Source organism: Channa argus, chromosome 21, assembly GCF_033026475.1.
Source record: "Channa argus isolate prfri chromosome 21, Channa argus male v1.0, whole genome shotgun sequence".
Classification (NCBI taxonomy): domain Eukaryota; kingdom Metazoa; phylum Chordata; class Actinopteri; order Anabantiformes; family Channidae; genus Channa; species Channa argus.
This window is the reverse complement of record NC_090217.1, coordinates 15,123,973-15,141,620: the sequence shown is the minus strand read 5'-3', so window position 1 is coordinate 15,141,620 and position 17,648 is coordinate 15,123,973. Positions and strand designations below refer to the sequence as shown.

The following is a 17,648-nucleotide window of genomic DNA, read 5'->3' as shown; positions in this document are numbered from 1 at the left end:
GGAGCATGTTGTCCCTGTGCTGAGACTGACAGATGCCAACAAGGTTACAGATGAGCAGAAAGAAGGTAAATATTATATATTGTCCAACTTTTTTTCTCAGCTCTGCCTTTTTGTGACAAATAAAGGGCTCGGCACACTTATTTTTTCAGTTTAACATTTATATTTATTCTAACAAATTGTGTTATTTCTTGTCGAAACACCCAACACATTTCAGTGTGCAACAACCAAGTGTTTTATTGTGAAAAGAGACTAAAATTGAAATAAAATGATTAGTGTTATGTGAACAGAGTCATTTTTAAACCCACAATGTCATTTTACCGGACTCTGCAGCTCATAGAATTATTTTAGTGTCTTTCAGCTTCTTCATTTGTATTTATGGCCCAAAGTTCACTGTTTTGCTTTACAGCTGTCATCAGTGTCATTTCCAGTTGTTTTCAATGAAAAAAGGCCAATTTCAATGGAAATTGTATTTATATTAGTTTCATAAATAACAAATGTTAAATTTAACAATAAAAAATTAGGTGGTTGAACACAGTGGAGAGTTTTATATTTAAAGAGAGAGAAAGAGAGAGATTTCCATAAAGAGATGGCAAAGTCGGAGCTAAAATCAGAGTGAATGTTGAACTTACTTTCACCAAATCAACGGCTGTGAACTATAGTTTAGGAACTCAATTGTCACATAAAATTTAAAAGATGATAAAAGTGTTCCATTTATAGCTTGTTATGCAGCTGTTAATACACGTTTAATATGCCAGTGACGCATTAGACACTAAAGATTGAGGAAAGCTAAATTGCATCAGTATTATTAAATTCAATTTTTCTTTTTTCTTAACATGTTTGTAATATTTTTTCAGGCCCGGCTAATATTTATTTTTCTATATCTCTTTAATCATTTTCTTCATCGCTGCTGCAAATCTCTCTCTCTTTCTCTCTGTGTCTCTGACTCTCCTCACACACTCTGTTTCTTTATCTTTGTTTTCAACCAACTACATCTCGATCATCGTATTTTTATCTCTCCCCTCTCTCAGAGGACAGCAACAGCAGCCATGAGTCTAGAGTGGGGCTGGTTGGAGGCGGAGAGAGGGAGAAGAGGACAGTTGTTCCTCTGGCCGTGGTCTCCACTCTCACCATCCTCTGTCTGCTAGTCCTGGTGGGCATACTCATCTACTGGAGGTACATATACATAAGCACACGCAATTAGTATCTGTCAGCATCAAATTCCCCTGAGTAGTTACTTTATATTCTGATTTGTGTTGCAGAAACTGCTTCCAGGCCTCTCATTTCTACCCAGACGACAGTGCATCACCTAAAGTCATATCTGTTCCATCTACACCCCTGATACTGGCCACGGGTATAAACACACACATTAACATTGAGAACCGAGTGAGAAGATTATCACTGTGATATCAAATGCTGCCGAGCTGAGGTGTGTGCATTGAAATGTTGACTCTTTTGGTACAGATGGTCATGAACCGATGAAAGTGAAGCAGTTTGTGAAGCACGTCATGGAGCTCCACACCACCAGCACATTCTCCAAGGAGTTTGAGGTGCGTGGCATTTTTATCATTTCACTCTAGGAAAAGATCTGTGGCCTTCCTTCACAAGAGCAACATAAACATAACATTTTGAATCACAAAGCTTTATCTAGCACATTAGGACCAATTACCTGTGGTTCATGCGTTTAAGTATTCGGAACCTCATTCGTCATAGCTCCTTAATGCTCGTCCACATCTCTCTTAACATCATGTGCTTCAGGAAAATCGTTTGGCACGATGTTGTTGTAACTTCGTGTACATGTCCAACATGTTTAATCAGCTGTATAGTAAAAGGGGGTACTAACCATAGCATTGCTACTTGGGTATCAGATACACAAACACATCAGAGAGAACTTAAGATTTAAAAGGCAGGTTTGCCAAACATGGGCTGTTGGAAACTACATATCAACCTGTCAGACTGGTAAAAGACTTAGCTGTGCTTGGATAAGGTATTTAATATCAAAATATTGGTTTGTTTCATGTTTGAGATGGATCCGTTTCAATGGTAGGGATATCTGCATGGCATTAGTCACCTCTGTTTTACAGCATGAACATCCTGATAGAAATAAGTGAAGCATACTTCTATAGCGATGTTTTCTATAGCTGCACAACAAACCTACATGTTTCTGAAGCCTAAATCCTCACTGAGAAAAATGAGGCCGAATTGGTGGAGCAAATGAGCAGGTCACAGATTTGGAGATACACATGAGCCTTTTAGGTTTTTGCACAATCAACATTTCACGGTATAAGACATTAGCAGAAGGCTAATACACATGCAGAGCTCAGGTGGGAATATTTCACGCTTAGTGCCACCTCTCTGTGTGTATCTGAACCTCATGTTTCTGTACCTGCACTGACTCCTTGTCTGTCTGTCATCTTGTCCCCCTCCTGTCCACTCCCCTGTCACCATCTTCACCATCACCGTCGTGCTTTCTGCATCCTCACTACCCTTCATTAGACTGTCAAAGAATCCTATGAGGTAAGACACCTACCACCCCTCTTCACTTGCAGAGCTGTCGTTTTCTGCTCTTTTGTCTACAACTCAGGAAAAAATTGTGGTTGTTCTAAAATGAAATGGGTCTGTTTCTACCCTCTGTTGATACGAGTTCATCCTGAAATGTAATAATTAAATGAAAAATTAAATCTTAATTTTTGCATCTGATCTGGTAATAATTTTTTGCAACGCTGTTGTTGCATAATAAAGTGGCTTAAATGTTACGTGTCTTTCCATTTATAGTCAACGTTCTCCCTCACAGCTATTGTAAAAACTTTAAAACTGGATTCACACACAGTAGCATCAGTCTTCCACACAGTGTATCAGGTTCTCCAGTATATGAAGCTGACATGAGTGGACGAATCAGGGACTATTACAGTATAACCATAATATTGGCCATTACCTATGTCCTTAAGCACAACTGATCTCATACTAATTATTATTAAATTAATTAATTAATAATTATTTCTTTGTTATATTTTCATCATAGATACTACTACAATCTGATTATGACAGCACTGCCAGCTGCAGTAATGCAAACCAGCACGTCTACTTTTCCAGATAAAAAACAAACGCATTTGTTTTTCAATGCAGTGGCTCCAACCTGTTAATTTTTATAATTATCATGTTTAGCTTTCTCTGAACATTTAGCCTGATTCGTATGTGTGCTGCAATGTACATTGTGTTGTGTTTCAGGAGGTTCAGGCATGTACAGTGGACATGGGCATCACTGCTGAAAGCTCCAATCACCCCGACAACAAAAGCAAGAACCGATACATCAACATACTGGCTTGTACGTCACTATTCCAAATGGTCATTGCCATTAACATTTCATTGTGAAAACCCAACAATGCTGATTTGCGTTTTCCCTCTCTCAGATGACCACAGCAGAGTGAAGCTCTCCAACAGTTTGGACAGAGATGGGAAATGTGGCGACTACATCAATGCTAATTTTGTCGATGTAAGGACGCCTTTTTTGTCTTTACATTTACATTTAGATGCTTGTATCCAAAGTGACTACAAGCACTATGAGAACAAATGTTTCTGCTTCACAAGATGCAAGTGCAAGGTAGGAGAGATGTTTTTTACATATTGGAAGGAAGGTTACTCCGCCTGCGAAGTTTGGTAGTTCATTCTACCATCGTGGGACCTCTGAGCTGAAGAGTTTGGCTTGGGATCTTTTGCTCTGTGGTGTAGGGACAATATACATTCATTACAATATGCATTCATTCACACATCATTACCACTATCTGTTTTTTATTTTACCTAATAGCAGTTTTCTTTGCAGGGCTATGAGCGAACAAGGGCTTACATCGCAGCTCAGGGGCCTCTCAGAGCGAGCAGGGAGGACTTCTGGAGGATGATTTGGCAGCAGAACGTTGGGGTTATAGTCATGATCACCAACCTCAAGGAGAAAGGACGGGTAAGAGGTCACTCTGCTACAGCCTCAAACACCATTTTCAAGACAGTTATTTGGAAATTTTCATCAGATTTCTCAAATTGCCGGGTCTCACACATCTAGCAAATTTAGTGTTATTATTACTTTACCTGATGACATGTAGAGGTATTTTATTTTAATTTTTTCATGTCAGATACAGTGCTCCCTACAATTTTTTGCTGAAAAGAGACCAAATATTTACAAGGACAAATATGCTTCATATTCGTCTCCATCCTGCTACAGACAAAATGTGACCAGTACTGGCCAGAGGAAGGCCAGGAGGAATACGGGCCTTACCAGGTGACCCTGAAAAGCAGCAAGATCCTCGCTTACTACACACTGCGGATGTTCACTGTCAGAGATACGACAAATAAGGTACATCACGAAACGCAAATGTCATCAAACAGCTGCAGTAAAACACAGTAATACACTATGCACAAACTGGCGTTTACACATTGACAGATGCTATTACATTCTATGGATTCACCAGGTGTCTCAGAAGAAACTTGAACACACAGTCCTTCACTACCATTACACCCAATGGCCAGACATGGGCGTCCCAGAGTACACTCTACCTGTCCTGTCCTTCATCAGAGCATCTTCCCGGGCCCGGACACAGGAGATGGGACCTGTCCTGGTTCACTGCAGGTAGACTGCGTGTGCAAATCTGTGTGTGTGGGGTCGAGGTTGGTATTATACATTCCTACATTCCTACATGTTCGATTGTGTGTCTTAGTGCTGGTGTAGGAAGGACAGGAGCCTACATAGTGATAGACAGCATGCTGCAGCAGGTCCAGGACCAGGGGACAGTGAATGTTTTTGGTTTCCTAAAGCATGTCCGGACTCAGAGGAACTTTCTGGTTCAGACAGAGGTAAGTGACCTCACACAAAGATAAATACACTTTTACACATCGTTTTCCATTCCGCCAACTCTCATTGACTGAAAACACTGTCTTCCTCTTGTAGGAGCAGTATGTGTTCATCCATGATGTTCTGGTAGAGGCCATCTTAAGCCGGGACACCACTGTTACCTCTGACCTTCTCCACACCTACGTGTCTGATCTTCTGACCCCTGGAGCGTCAGGCAGGACCCGCATGGACAAACAGTTTAAGGTATAGCAGCTTTTATTCCCACCTTGTATATACTTGTAAATTAAACATGATGATTTGGCCTTTTATGTTTATCCATATTCTTCTAATTTACCTTTACACAGCGAATCTGCCTTTTTTTTTTTTTTTTTGTTGTGTTTCAGTTGATCAGTCAGCGTCAGGCAAAGCATGCAGACTACAGCACTGCTCTGAAGGATGGCAACGCTGAAATGAATAGAGCCAGAGCATTGATGCCCGGTAAGCAAGGTCCTTTTACTAACTGGGAAAAGCAGAAGGACCCTGCCAATTAAAACTCAGAACTACTGTTTACCATTAGGTTTGCTAACATTTCCAAAATTGTAGGTCTATCATATGAATATTCATATAGACAATATGCTCAATATGGTGGGTCATGTTTTATTACTTCTTCTGATATGACATTTGTTATTAGAGCCGATATCAATTTTATTTTGTGTATATAACTTAATAAATTCTTATTTTGTCAAATGACCCCACTGGACAAAAACAGGCCATGGAATATTCTACTGTACTATAGCTACATAAAACCTAAAAATGCTTTAAGTGACCTTCAAAGAGTTTTCTAAGCACAAGATAGTAATTGTAGAATTGTGTATTACAATTTGTTACCTTATTTTTCTTTTAGATCACATTTCTGACAAACTTACACTTAATTACACTTTTAAGTCATCGGTAAACTGGAACATAGGACACTGTATTTTCAGGTGTTTTATTGCTACTATTAACTACTACGCTGTGTTTTTCTGTAGTGGAGAGATCCAGAGTTTGTCTAACAGCTTCAGAAACCAACTCCACCGGCTACATTAACGCCTCCTATGTCATGGTAAGATGACTTCCATTTTGTAAAGATCGCCTTTCTTGCATTTAATTCAAAATAAATCAAAAATAAATAAATAAATATTTGATGAGAGTTTAAGGCTGCTTGTGTTTTCACAGGGACATCACCACTGTAAAGAGTTCATAGTGACCCAGACTCCTTTAAGTAGCACAGTGGCAGATTTCTGGAGAATGATTTGGGAACTGAATATTCACACTGTTGTGCGCCTGCCGGACACACACTGCCAGGTCCGACACATGCACACACACACACACGTGCGTGTTCTATATAACGTCCAAATTACTGTATATAACACAGTCTTTTGTGTTGACATGTTTATGTCAGAGTGAAGAGGGGGAAGGTTGTGTCTACTGGCCCAATAAAGACCAGCCAATGATCTTTGAAGGTTTCATTGTGTCACATTTAGAGGAGCAGTATACTGGTCTGTCCAATGATGACAGACTTTTGGTTCAGGACTTTACTTTGGAGTCTCCACAGGTAACACACACCTAAAAATAATTTACAGTAACGGTTAAAGACCATTTCTAGAGAATTATTATCTCTTACAGCGAGTCCCCTTCGTTCTGTTTTTCTCTGTATCCTCCTAGAACAATTATGTGTTGGGGGTTCGTCAGTACAGCACCTCCTGCTGGCCAAACCCAGACAGTCCCATCAGGAACAGTTTTGATCTGGTCAACATAGTCAGAGAGCACAGCAGACACACAGGTGGACCTGTAGTTGTACATGATCCGTAAGTCCAAAACCGACTAGCTCTCTCTACTATGGGACAACCATCAACTACCATGACCACTATGGTTTGCTGTATCTGACAGTGTGTGTCTATGTGTGTATAGTTTGGGAGGTGCTACATCAGGGCTCTTCTGTGCCCTCACCACGCTGTCCAGTCAACTAGAAGAGGAGGGAGCAGTAGACATCTACCAGGTGGCACGGATGACCAACCTTATGAGGCCCGGGGTATTTAATGACATAGTAAGTGCTGGAACATACACACACATTTCATGTTAAACAGAGTACTCGGTACAGTATATAGTACATGACACACATTTTTACTACAGGAGTGTTACAATAGCAATGAGGTCTGTAATGCTGCTTCAGATGTCAGGTTTAGGAAATAGCAGGTGATAAAAGATCAGGATTATTTTGGCTGCGGAATATTGCAGGTGCACCAGTGAAGCTGTGTTTTGTCCCCATAGGAGCAGTTTCAATATCTGTACCGAGGCGTTCTTAGTCTGGTGAGCAGCCAGGAGGACCAGAGAGCCCTGCAGAGTCCAGAAACCAATGGATCGGTTCCACTGGGACAAACCAACATAGCAGAGAGCCTGGAATCACTCATGTAGACATGACGTACACAAATACACAAACACTCACAAATTAAACACACAAACATGGCTTACACAGAGAAGGCATTACACAACAACACACACACATACACTAGAGGCTGGGGGGTGTGGGGACTGAGGCTGTGCCTGACATGTGCTGAAAGTGTGTGATTCATAGTTCTAAAAACTGACTAAAAGCCCCCACATTTTAAAATAAGAGATCTGCTACCTGGAGCTTTAAAGTCAGTATTGCTTGACATTCTGGATACACCCAGAATGTTCTGGCCAGCTAAGAACTTCCTTTATGACAAATTTGGGTTCTGTTTGTCATTAACAACTATTATACTGTCAGTGTTAGCATGGACAGCAGACAGAGCTAACAGATAGCGCTAAATCATCCCAAGACACACAGCTCTGGTGGTCTGACGTTAGTGTCCAAAAGGCTATGTAATGAAATGTAGTTGTAAAAGAGAGAAATATAGCATTATGTAATAAGTTACCCTTTGTAATGGGTTCATAAAGTAACTAATACATTTATTAATGCTGTATAGACAGACAACTTCTAGGCCATTAATAACATCAACTTTTGGATATCCAGGCTGTCAAAACATCCGACTAACCAAGCATATGACCAGTTCTTTCATGGAAAAAGGGCTACATATGACCCAGACCGCAATCCATTTATCAACATCTTATGAAGAACTCCAGACTCTGTGCCAATGGTATTATGACTACCTGATTTCCAAAGTATTAGTAAATAATTAGTAAATCTTCTCGAAAAAGGAATTAGCTACAACTTAAAGGCCTTTTAAAAAAACTTCATTATATATATAAAAAAAAAAAATCATAACAAAAAAGAACTTTACTGCCTTTCTAGCAAAAACCTACAAACTATGTCTTGCTTCTCAGAATGGAGCCTGGAGCTTCAATACTTTCTGAGAAAAGCCAGACAAGACTAAACAATTACATAGAATAAATTGACATATTGAGGTCAAAATGATTTTTTTCATTAGAAATAATTTTTCTTATAGACGAGAGGAGTCTATTTTTTTCAAGATTTTAATTCCTGACTTCTGTCTGTTTCTTTTACTTCTGGTCTGTCTCATTTACTCATTTTTAATTATTTTGCTATTGTTTTCTACGCTTGAATGCTTCTAAAAAAACTAATATAAGAAATTTAATTTGGAAAACACATTAAACCAAGATTCTTGAAAATATAGATTAAAAAAATGCCAAAAATTTAAATTGTGCAACAAATTACAAATTTGATTAGCCCCTATCTTTGTTTCAACATATTTTTTGCATTGCATATTAACCAGCAGAATGCAAACTTATTTACATATTTACATTTACTTATAAAACATGTTTTTAAATAACAAAAATCTCTAACTATTTAATTTCTTTGTTTATGACTGCTTGACTGTCTGATTTCTGGTACTTCGGTGCCTTTAGTAACTGGTGTTATTGTACTTTAAACCTGTTTCAAAACAGCTGTGTGACTAATATGCAAAAACGATGTGGGATTTTTAACTATTTTCTTGAAGAGCATCACTGCTGCATTGGCCATTTTCATTTTGTGTTTAAAAGTTGGAAAGGAGAAAAAAAAGTCAGACTTAGATATTTAAAAGATTTAATCTGGAATTTAAAGTGATATTCTATTCAAAATGTCTGTGTTAAACACTTTCTGTAGGTGGATGTGGGGGGAAAAAAGGGGTGGGGGGGGCAGATGGGCTCAGTTTGAAAGTATAATAATGGATTCCAATGGTAACCCATTTTCATAATACCACAACCTCTCAATCCAGGCGTGTAGGTGAATTTAATCAATTGAAAGAGAGTCAATGGATCATTAGTCTCGGAGATATTGTTGCATTCAATCAGTGTTCAGATGAGACAAAGCAGTGAAATATATTTTTGGGAGATTTTCAATTCCTGTAAACCTCCGTGCCACAGAGTGAGAATGGAATTCAAAGGCTGGGAGCTGTGCCTTTTCAGCCTGCACTTCTCCCAGCATCTCTTTGCCATTTGCAATGGCTGTTTTCTTATTGTTGATTTGTTATGTCAGACACGATTAATCAACCTCCGAATCTCTTTCAGTCGGTGTCTATCTGTTTTGCATCCATGTCTGCTGTTTCTGTGTAGCACAACAGGAGCTGCAGAATAAGACAAATGCCAGAGTGATTCAAACCTACCATTTAAACTGCCACGTCAAAACTCTGTGTGTAAATATCCCTGCATACATCAAAAGGCCAAATTACTGTATGTTTATACTGTATCTCTATATATTTTCTATTTTACTATACAAAGTTTTAGTCATTTACACATATATAACTGTGGGAAATCTATTTGATAATTTTAACCTGCAAATATTATGTTTATAGATTTAATGGAATGGTATTTCTCTTTATGATTACAGTAGCAGCTTATTGTCTACACGTTTATATCAATCTACAAACTGGTGCAGTTCATATATTGCAACAGGCTGAAGTGACAAGATTAAAGATTTATTTCAAACCATGACTGTGACAAAAACTTGTGTCTTCTTTGATGTAGGTGTGGATTTCTCAGTGAAAGCAGAAGAAGTAATCCCCCCCCTCGTTTGATTTACAGTAGGCTGAAAACTCCTCTTGTTTCATGTGAGACGTGTCTCAAACAAGTAATGACATAAGGAAGGAATAAGGAAAAATGAGATCTGTCATGCTTTTATTACTATAATACATTGTTTTGCATTGTCTTTCCGATAAATTTGTACATGACACGATAATAAAGACAAACATAAGTCAAAATACCAAAGCACAACAACAAAAGGTTAACAGGATTAAGTCAAAACCAAAAATATATATTTCTATATAATCTTATTAATATTTCACAATATGATGTAGCAGTCACATATAATAAAGTGTATATAGTGCATTTGGAATAAACCTCGTTATGCAGGTGTCCATACTTGGAGTAATTAAATGTTGCCTTTTTTAAATACAATTTTCCCATCTTGCCTTCACACTCTGCGCAGATCACAGCTCTTTATGAAGTATAGTAAAAGAGCTTTAATCCAATTTGTGATGTTTCTGGAGTCTCTCACACCTGATCTTCCCAATAACTACTGTCTTCCACATAATATTCATGGTTTTTGCAGTGTTTACATGCAGTCTGTATGCAAGGTGAAATCGCATTACTAAGGCTTGTTTTTTTATACAAGATGAGATTGTATAATCATTGTAATTATACAATAATTACTGTATAATTATAGTTATGCCCTGTGCGTCAGGGATCTTGCTTTTCTGGCATGTTTTAAGAAATGACATGATTACAAGTATTCAACATTTCTTTAAGCATGGGGTGCAATCTATTATTGCAACGTTTACAGGGCTCTGTGACCCGACCCCAAGGTGAGACTGTAAGAGATTTGACTGCCTGTAAACACATTCATAGAAATTTGAAAAAAATAAACCCAGCATAAATGTACAGAAGATGACTAGAATTTCCTCAGAGCTGGGACTAACATAAACCCTCATTAGCTCTTACCCGTATTTATCTTTCTTTGATTATACACAAGCGTGTTTGATTAAGCTAAAAACGTTATTATGACACGTGGAGACAGTAGAATCTAAAGCAATAGCATGTGCAAATCTTACAACTGCTGGGATGGAAGATACTTCAGAAGTGTAGATGGTCCAGCTCATTGTTAACAATTAATTACTGCTTTGAAACTATTGCTATCTGTATTACAATTGGCTTTAATGATAATTTAGCATTATTTCATGAATACAATGTACTTTTGCTTGTACTTACTGTAGTGTCAAAATAAAAGCCTTGTAGTTAGGCCCAATAAATAGTTTGAAATGTTTTAATTTGAAAAGTTGACGCAAGCTCAGAGAGATGCTTTTACTTAAACTTGTCAAATTAGAGTTGTCCCTAATAAAATGCCCAGTTCTCTCTTAAGTGGATGTAAACCAAAATCCTGGGCCCCTGTTTGAGAATTTAAGATGTCAATTTGTTTAATAACTAAATATTGCATGATAAAAAACATTGAAGCTAAGGTCAAATGTTGTCTTGTGCAAATACAAGTAATCCAGGCCATAAAATACTTTGTGCATTTCCTAATACATAAAGTATAGTTTTAGGATATAGTTACATTTTCTACTCTATCTAATGCTACAGCAGCCCAGCCTGCACCTGTTTCAAGCTGATGGTAAAAAAACTTGTTTTTCTTTATTTTTTGTAACATTGCAGTTCAAAACATTCACGGAAATGGATTCCAGTGCTAGAACGTCACTTATTTTAACTTCTTCCTTTGAAAATATGTCCTGACTCGTAGCATTAAAATGTAATGTTTGATATCATGTTACGTTACGTTACTCGACTTGTCGAATGTAGCACCTTTTGAGAGCAAGAGAAGTGGCGTTTTTTTAGTGGGGCAGCTTTATGTGTTCACAAAATGCATATGCTGCTGCTAGAATTATCGTAAAAGACTAAATTAAATCCTCACTTTAGGTGATCAAGGCAATGCAACACATAATATTATGCATAATATAGATTTTTATGTAGTTCTCTGTTACTTTCCTTGTTTATCAGTTGTCCTTTATTGTCTTCTCTGTGGCCCTAATTTCCCTGACCACCCTGTTAAGCAAAAAAGAGAAATTAGAAAACAGCACAAAGCACAGTATGAGGTTCTGTGTGTGTGTGTGTGTGTGTGTGTGTGTGTGTGTGTGTCCTTACAGAGTTGGTTCGTTTGCGTTTCCAACAGTCTGGGTTGAGTCTTTTCTGTTCATCTGCGAGGGCTTTGGCCTGTAGGGTGAACACCCGCCGCTCTTCACTTCGCATTTTCTTCCACCTCTCACCAAGGAGGACGCTGATCGCTCTGCACACACACACAGACACACAAACACTGCTATTCAACAAGCATGGATACACAATAAAAATTCACAATACACATCACAAAGCCCCCGTACCTGTTGTCTTTCCCTGGGTACATCTGCGTGAACTCCACCCGGAACTTCTTGGCAAACAACATGAAAGCGTTCATTGGTCGCTTGCATTTATTGGGAGCGGCATTATTACTTCCTGGTGCATTGGCATGCTGGCTTTTGGCTGCCTTTCGATGAGAAGAGTGGGAGTGGCTGGGACTGTGTGCATCTGTGGGTTTTTAAGAGCTTTTTTTAACCTGATGAAATAATATTCAATATGCTTTCTTTGATTTCATGGTGAGAAAAAGGTTAAAAGTTTGACAGTATACAAGTCTCAGATCGGTATGAAGCTACAGACATGAGTTGGTGAACTTAGCAGAAAGGTTTTGGTTTCTCTACAGGATGTTGCTTAGGTGCTGGCATGTAAATGTGATAACACCTCAATTGTACTGAGAGGACAAAGTGAAACAGCACACTGACCAAAATGTCAGACTATTCTTTGAAACATTTTGTACCTAATCACATAATGGATGATGATTTCAAAAACAACCCTAATGTGTAAAAGTTGCACTTTATATCAGTGGGAAGTTTTTGAGTAAATATGGAGTTGAAGACCAGTACATTGTAATTTATCTCCAGGGGGAGACACTGCTTCACCACTGGACTGGGAGGCGTGCCGGCGTCTGGCCATACTGCTCAAAACGTAAACTGCAGAGGAGTCCAGAGGAGTGAAATCATAACTGAGAAAGACACACGTGTAAAATCAGGTCTTTGACATACATTACCATTGAGTATATGCATTATGATGAAATCATCACTTCATGTTTTTTTTGTGTGTGTGTGTCTATCCCACCTCCGGAATGTGTCAAAAACCGGTGAGTCGTCTGTGTGTTTGGCATCTCTGTGTCCTGGAGGCAGACACACATCTCCTGCTTCCATTTCATAGCACGGTATCCCATAATGCACCACTGTCAAGCTTGGGTAAAAAGATGACCACCCTGAAAAAAAAAAAAAGAAGGATGTGTGTGTGTGTGTGTAGGAGTGTGTGTGAAGACAGCAATATTGTGTTGAACTGTTGCCGTGTCTTCTTATGAAGATTACTACCTTTGTTTTTGACGTAGAAGGGGTGGTCAAGTTGGCACCGTGCGGTCATGGGGGAAAGTCCAAATGCCCCGGGGTCAAAGATCAGCTGCAGGACAGCCTCACCAGACAACACAATCTCGGAATGCTCCATCAGCTGCAGACCCTCAGAGCCATAACTCTGAAAGGGCAAGAAGAATTTGTTTTTACTCAGTATGAACAGCTACTTTGTTTTCTTGAACGCATCCTTATCTGTGGATACAAATACTGTACTTTTACCTTAAATATCAAACTCTTCTGTCCATCTCTGATAATTACAATTCACAAAAAAACAACCTACTTATTAAAATCTTATTCCATGTGAAGATTGTGGTTCCTGTTACTAGTAACAACATGGTAACACAATAAAACTGACAAAAGGAAAAGCTCTGGGTGCTGCAGTTGGGAACCACTCAAGTAGCACCAGAGACACCAAAGCTTATTGGAAAAGGTTGGGCAATATTTACTACATTGTAACAGTGGATTGTTAATCTCTTAATGACTTATTGTGTTGAGAAAACAATGGTCAATATAGGGGAGAGATTCTGCATTAAAACCTTGTGGACTATGAAACGTTCAATTATTCTAATTTAGTGTTGCAGTTCAAAGTATGTGAAACCAGATCTCAACAAAACAATGAAATTAATGAAAAATCTCTACAATCTGCAATCTCTCCACTTCTGTCCATTCAGGGATTCAGTGTCAAACAAATGTTTTAGGACATTTCAAATTAATTACAAAATTAAGCTAGGTTGTTACCTATTCCCTAAATGGAAAATGGGTGGGTTGTGGTAATTACTGAAGCTGCGTATATCGTTAAAAAAATGATGCCATTTTGTTTGAAAAGACCATTGATTTGATTATACTTGCCAAATGGTCCCTTCAAAATTTCATTTACTAAGAAGTCAGAACACGTTCCTGTATAATTTACCTTCAGAGATTTGGATTGCCCCTCATCACCAAAGTCTTCCTCAGTGGAGTCAAGGTCCTCAGCATCGTGCCACTCCACACTAGAGTTACTGTGGAAATGCAGATACGTGCCTAAACATAGACAAGAGCATCTTTTCACATTTATGACACACGTGGAGCCTTAACAGAGAGCTTCTTGTATTGGAATTCAAATTCCTTTCAAAATAAAGTAGAACATTTGTATGCTTTTCCAGTGTATTTGTGCGTTAAAGTGCATCTCTACCTTTGAGAAAACAGTGCCATGCAGTGGGAGGCCAGGAGAAGCTCCAGCCCATGTCTTCATCGTCAGACAGAGATGATCTGGTTGACACTGCAGAGCCACATTCACTGCTTGTCTATGGAGACAGAGAGAAGAATTGTTGGGACACAGTTGCCACCATGTAAACCATAAGCCACACAGACCCAAAATCAAAGCAGGTAAACATCGTAGCCCTACCCTGCTGTGCCGACGTCGCCTGCCAAAATCTCTGGGAAGTGTAAGGGTGTTGCCGGGGAGAGGAGGCCGAGCGTAAGAGTGCAGATCACTGCCGGTGCTTGCAATGCAGACTGAAGAGCTAAAAACCATAGAGGCTCATATATGTAAGTGTGACTGGTTAAAAGACTTTTGAAGATGTGATTTCATATTTACACTTTTCATCCATGTCAACCCTGTTTAGTTTCTGGGGGTGCACCTACCTGCTGTGGGGACTCTCCTGTAGCAGTGGACTTAGAGGTCCTGTGGCAATGTGAGCCAGCTGTGTCAACCAGTGTGTATCAGGAGACTGTGGGCTGTGTGCTTCCGTCTTCAGCTGTCTCTCCTGGTGTGACACACCCACCTCCACCTGGTAGATAAGTGGAGCTCTTTGCTCTAACTCCTCCTGAACCTCCTGTAGATCTGGAAGGTCATCTAAGAGGAGAAAGCACATACAAGTTACAAAGTTTGGTAAAGAATTATTATTTATTTATTTATTTAAGCATTTTTAAGAAAAACAACGTTATTACTCCATTAGCTGCATTACACCGGATATGTGCTTGTATCTTATTTACCATACTCCATGTAACTGTCACTGGTAGGGAAGCCAGGTGAGGAGGAAAAGTGCTCCTCACAGTGGAGCAGGTCATGTGAGTGGTCTTGGTCTGCATCCACCATCACTGCTAGAAGGTAAAACACACACTCAGGATAAAACGACGTAGGATGCTTGATAAGGTGAGAAGGCTGGTAGTCAAAAGGAAACCCCACCGATTTTAGTCCAATAGGTAAATTACTTTCCTTTGTTGGTGGAAACATAACCCTAATGATGTCATATGGTACATGAGGGTAAACTCATGATGGAAAGCCTAGGTCACAGTAGAAAACCTCCCAAAACCCCACAGATTACAGTCAAATCCAATTTAAATTTAGCCTGATACTAAGGATTAAAAATCTCTATGTATTTCAGCTTTTAAAACATTTATGAAAGTGCAATTTGTCATGTCAGTGACTATGCAGTATAGATTCAGGTTAACACAGCATGTTCATCACTCAGTGGTTACCTGTGTTTTCTGGCTCATGGACTTTGTAATGGTTTGCGTTGCGGGGTTGCACAGCCGGGGGCACCACCTCCCACACCATAATGTCCACACTCACTAAAAGATAAACACATCGGAATTACACATTATACCGTAGCTAACATGTTTCAGGTTTTTGGAAATAGTTCACTGTAAAGGCCGTAAACTGTATAACCTAAAGGTCATGCCAGTCATATTGTAGGCATCTGTATTGTCGGTTGTATTCCAAAACTTCCCTATGGGGAACTTGGCAGTAATGTATAGGTCATAAATGATTAAGAGGCCACAGGGAGACGCAGGGTATCTCTGGGCTGGCTGCTATTACTTTATACACACTTGAGTTTAGACACTAATCTCTCAAAGCTCCTGCGTATTAGCCAGTTCACACTTTAATACAAAGACTTGGATTTAATCGTGAATGATAAATAGGATTCAAACATGTAAACCCGATGAGAACATATTTCAGTCAGATATCGATTTCACAATATTCTCATCATGTGACTAATTCTTGTTTATAAACTTTGAGATCTTGCGCGCATGCGCACATAAAGCCCATTCATTCAATACTGAGAGGCGCAGCGATAATACACTTGAAGTTGTCTTAAAAGAGTAAAAAGCACGAAATTAGCAACCCACAATAAACTCACTATTATGATATTGTCCCCTACGATCAGATGACACTAATGTCGACGTTTGTTTTGCTTCGTAAAACTTTGGAAAACCTGATGTAATTGGTTGTCACGAAACAAAAAGTCGTCTAAACACTGACATTACGTCAACGAAAACGAGCAAAAGCTTCATTGTATTTATCAGAATGGATCAGGAAACCGTAAGATTGCGCTTTATGAAGTGAAACTAAGACTAAGTTGAGTAAAACGGGGGAGTCGCCGTGTCACACAAAGGTAGTTACAACAAAACAACTAACGTCAACAATGAAGGCTTACGGGGCGAGTGGCGAAAGCGAATTTATGACAAAAATGAAACCGTGTCAACTTCACCGTGATACCCGTGTGTCTAGTTCAAGAAAAGACACCCAAATGCTATAATCACTTGTCAAATTCAACGCTTTTAAATCTAAAGACGATTTCAATGAACTTTCCTCAACTCACCAAAACAGTCGCCTTGTACGGAAAAGGGAGGGTGGTGTAAACACAATTTTCCCAGCGTTCCTATTGGCCAAGCCTAATGTCAGTCTAACGTTTCTCTCAACTCCATTGGTCAGTTCAGTGCAGCCTTGTTGTCTTCATCAACAACGCCACAACAATATCACAGAGGGTGTGAAAATGTGACAAAAGGAAGCTGAAGCCAAAGTGGCACCACTGACGATTAGAAAACGGTTAATCTCCTTTAAACGTAGGCATAAAGAATATAGGAAGACAGTATTCTAACCTGGCAAGGGTTGGTAGGACCATAAGATTAATTTCAAAGCTCGAAAAAGGGTCTACGCATAGCACCATATTGAATTTAGAGACCAATAATGATGATAATTATAATACAAAAGATGCAGCCAAAACTTTGATCAAGTAGTATCAAGTATCAACTGACTTGAAGAGTTGGCAAGTGAACAAATCATTTTAGCTATACAAATACACCAGGAAACAGTAGTGTAAAGTACATTCACTTAAAAAGTTTGAGGTATTTCTGTTTATCCTGAGTATTTCCATTTTTCGCAATACTTCAATACATTCAGTGAGAGACCAAAATTATACTTCACTGCATGTATTTGATAACTACATAGTTACTCATGACTTTTTACATTCCATTTTATTAATGCAAAATATAATCAGAAGGCTTTATGGATGCCCCATGTGAAATTCAAAAGCTACGCTGCAGTATGTAAAGTTATTCAAATTACTAGATTCGAAACACTGGATCTC

General features: G+C 38.9%; 2 protein-coding genes across 6 annotated transcripts in view; one reads left to right on the top strand and one right to left on the bottom strand.

Annotated features, from left to right (window-relative positions):
- The window catches only part of ptprz1b (protein tyrosine phosphatase receptor type Z1b), a 47,086-nt gene extending 37,317 nt beyond the window's left edge, over positions 1-9,769 (top strand). For 2 of the 3 annotated variants that reach the window (XM_067490283.1, XM_067490280.1), the window contains 18 exons: positions 1,029-1,173; positions 1,260-1,351; positions 1,462-1,547; positions 2,494-2,514; positions 3,226-3,322; positions 3,408-3,490; positions 3,818-3,952; positions 4,211-4,342; positions 4,458-4,615; positions 4,704-4,839; positions 4,934-5,080; positions 5,221-5,314; positions 5,845-5,918; positions 6,032-6,160; positions 6,258-6,410; positions 6,521-6,663; positions 6,767-6,902; positions 7,127-9,769. In XM_067490283.1, coding sequence (XP_067346384.1) covers positions 1,029-1,173; positions 1,260-1,351; positions 1,462-1,547; positions 2,494-2,514; positions 3,226-3,322; positions 3,408-3,490; positions 3,818-3,952; positions 4,211-4,342; positions 4,458-4,615; positions 4,704-4,839; positions 4,934-5,080; positions 5,221-5,314; positions 5,845-5,918; positions 6,032-6,160; positions 6,258-6,410; positions 6,521-6,663; positions 6,767-6,902; positions 7,127-7,270 — 2,105 coding nt within the window. In that variant the 3' untranslated portion in view covers positions 7,271-9,769. The remainder of the gene's footprint in view (positions 1-1,028; positions 1,174-1,259; positions 1,352-1,461; positions 1,548-2,493; positions 2,515-3,225; positions 3,323-3,407; positions 3,491-3,817; positions 3,953-4,210; positions 4,343-4,457; positions 4,616-4,703; positions 4,840-4,933; positions 5,081-5,220; positions 5,315-5,844; positions 5,919-6,031; positions 6,161-6,257; positions 6,411-6,520; positions 6,664-6,766; positions 6,903-7,126) is intronic. The other variant, XM_067490281.1, reaches the window with a different exon arrangement.
- Positions 9,770-9,935: 166 nt separating this feature from the next.
- On the bottom strand, positions 9,936-16,974 carry LOC137106665 (HMG box-containing protein 1-like). 3 transcript variants are annotated; one of them, XM_067490285.1, is made up of 13 exons: positions 16,881-16,974; positions 15,757-15,849; positions 15,271-15,378; positions 14,920-15,130; positions 14,681-14,798; positions 14,468-14,579; positions 14,207-14,316; positions 13,261-13,417; positions 13,010-13,154; positions 12,778-12,896; positions 12,202-12,385; positions 11,969-12,110; positions 9,936-11,869 (listed from the first exon to the last, which is right to left on the bottom strand). In XM_067490285.1, the coding sequence occupies exons 2-13, from the start codon at positions 15,833-15,835 to the stop codon at positions 11,852-11,854; spliced, it is 1,503 nt and encodes a 500-aa protein (XP_067346386.1). In that variant the 5' UTR covers positions 15,836-15,849; positions 16,881-16,974; the 3' UTR covers positions 9,936-11,851. The 3 variants fall into 3 exon arrangements, with proteins under 3 accessions (XP_067346386.1, XP_067346387.1, XP_067346385.1); XM_067490286.1 differs by having other exon boundaries at positions 15,271-15,375; XM_067490284.1 differs by lacking the exon at positions 16,881-16,974 and adding an exon at positions 16,419-16,440.
- Positions 16,975-17,648: the final 674 nt, after the last annotated feature.

Coding starts and splice junctions, on each gene's coding strand:
- LOC137106665 (XM_067490284.1), bottom strand. Junction 14,799..14,919: donor CAGGAGAGTCCCCACAGCAG/GTAGGTGCACCC, acceptor TATGGTTTTTAG/CTCTTCAGTCTGCATTGCAA. Junction 12,111..12,201: donor TACCCAGGGAAAGACAACAG/GTACGGGGGCTT, acceptor GTGTGTGTGCAG/AGCGATCAGCGTCCTCCTTG.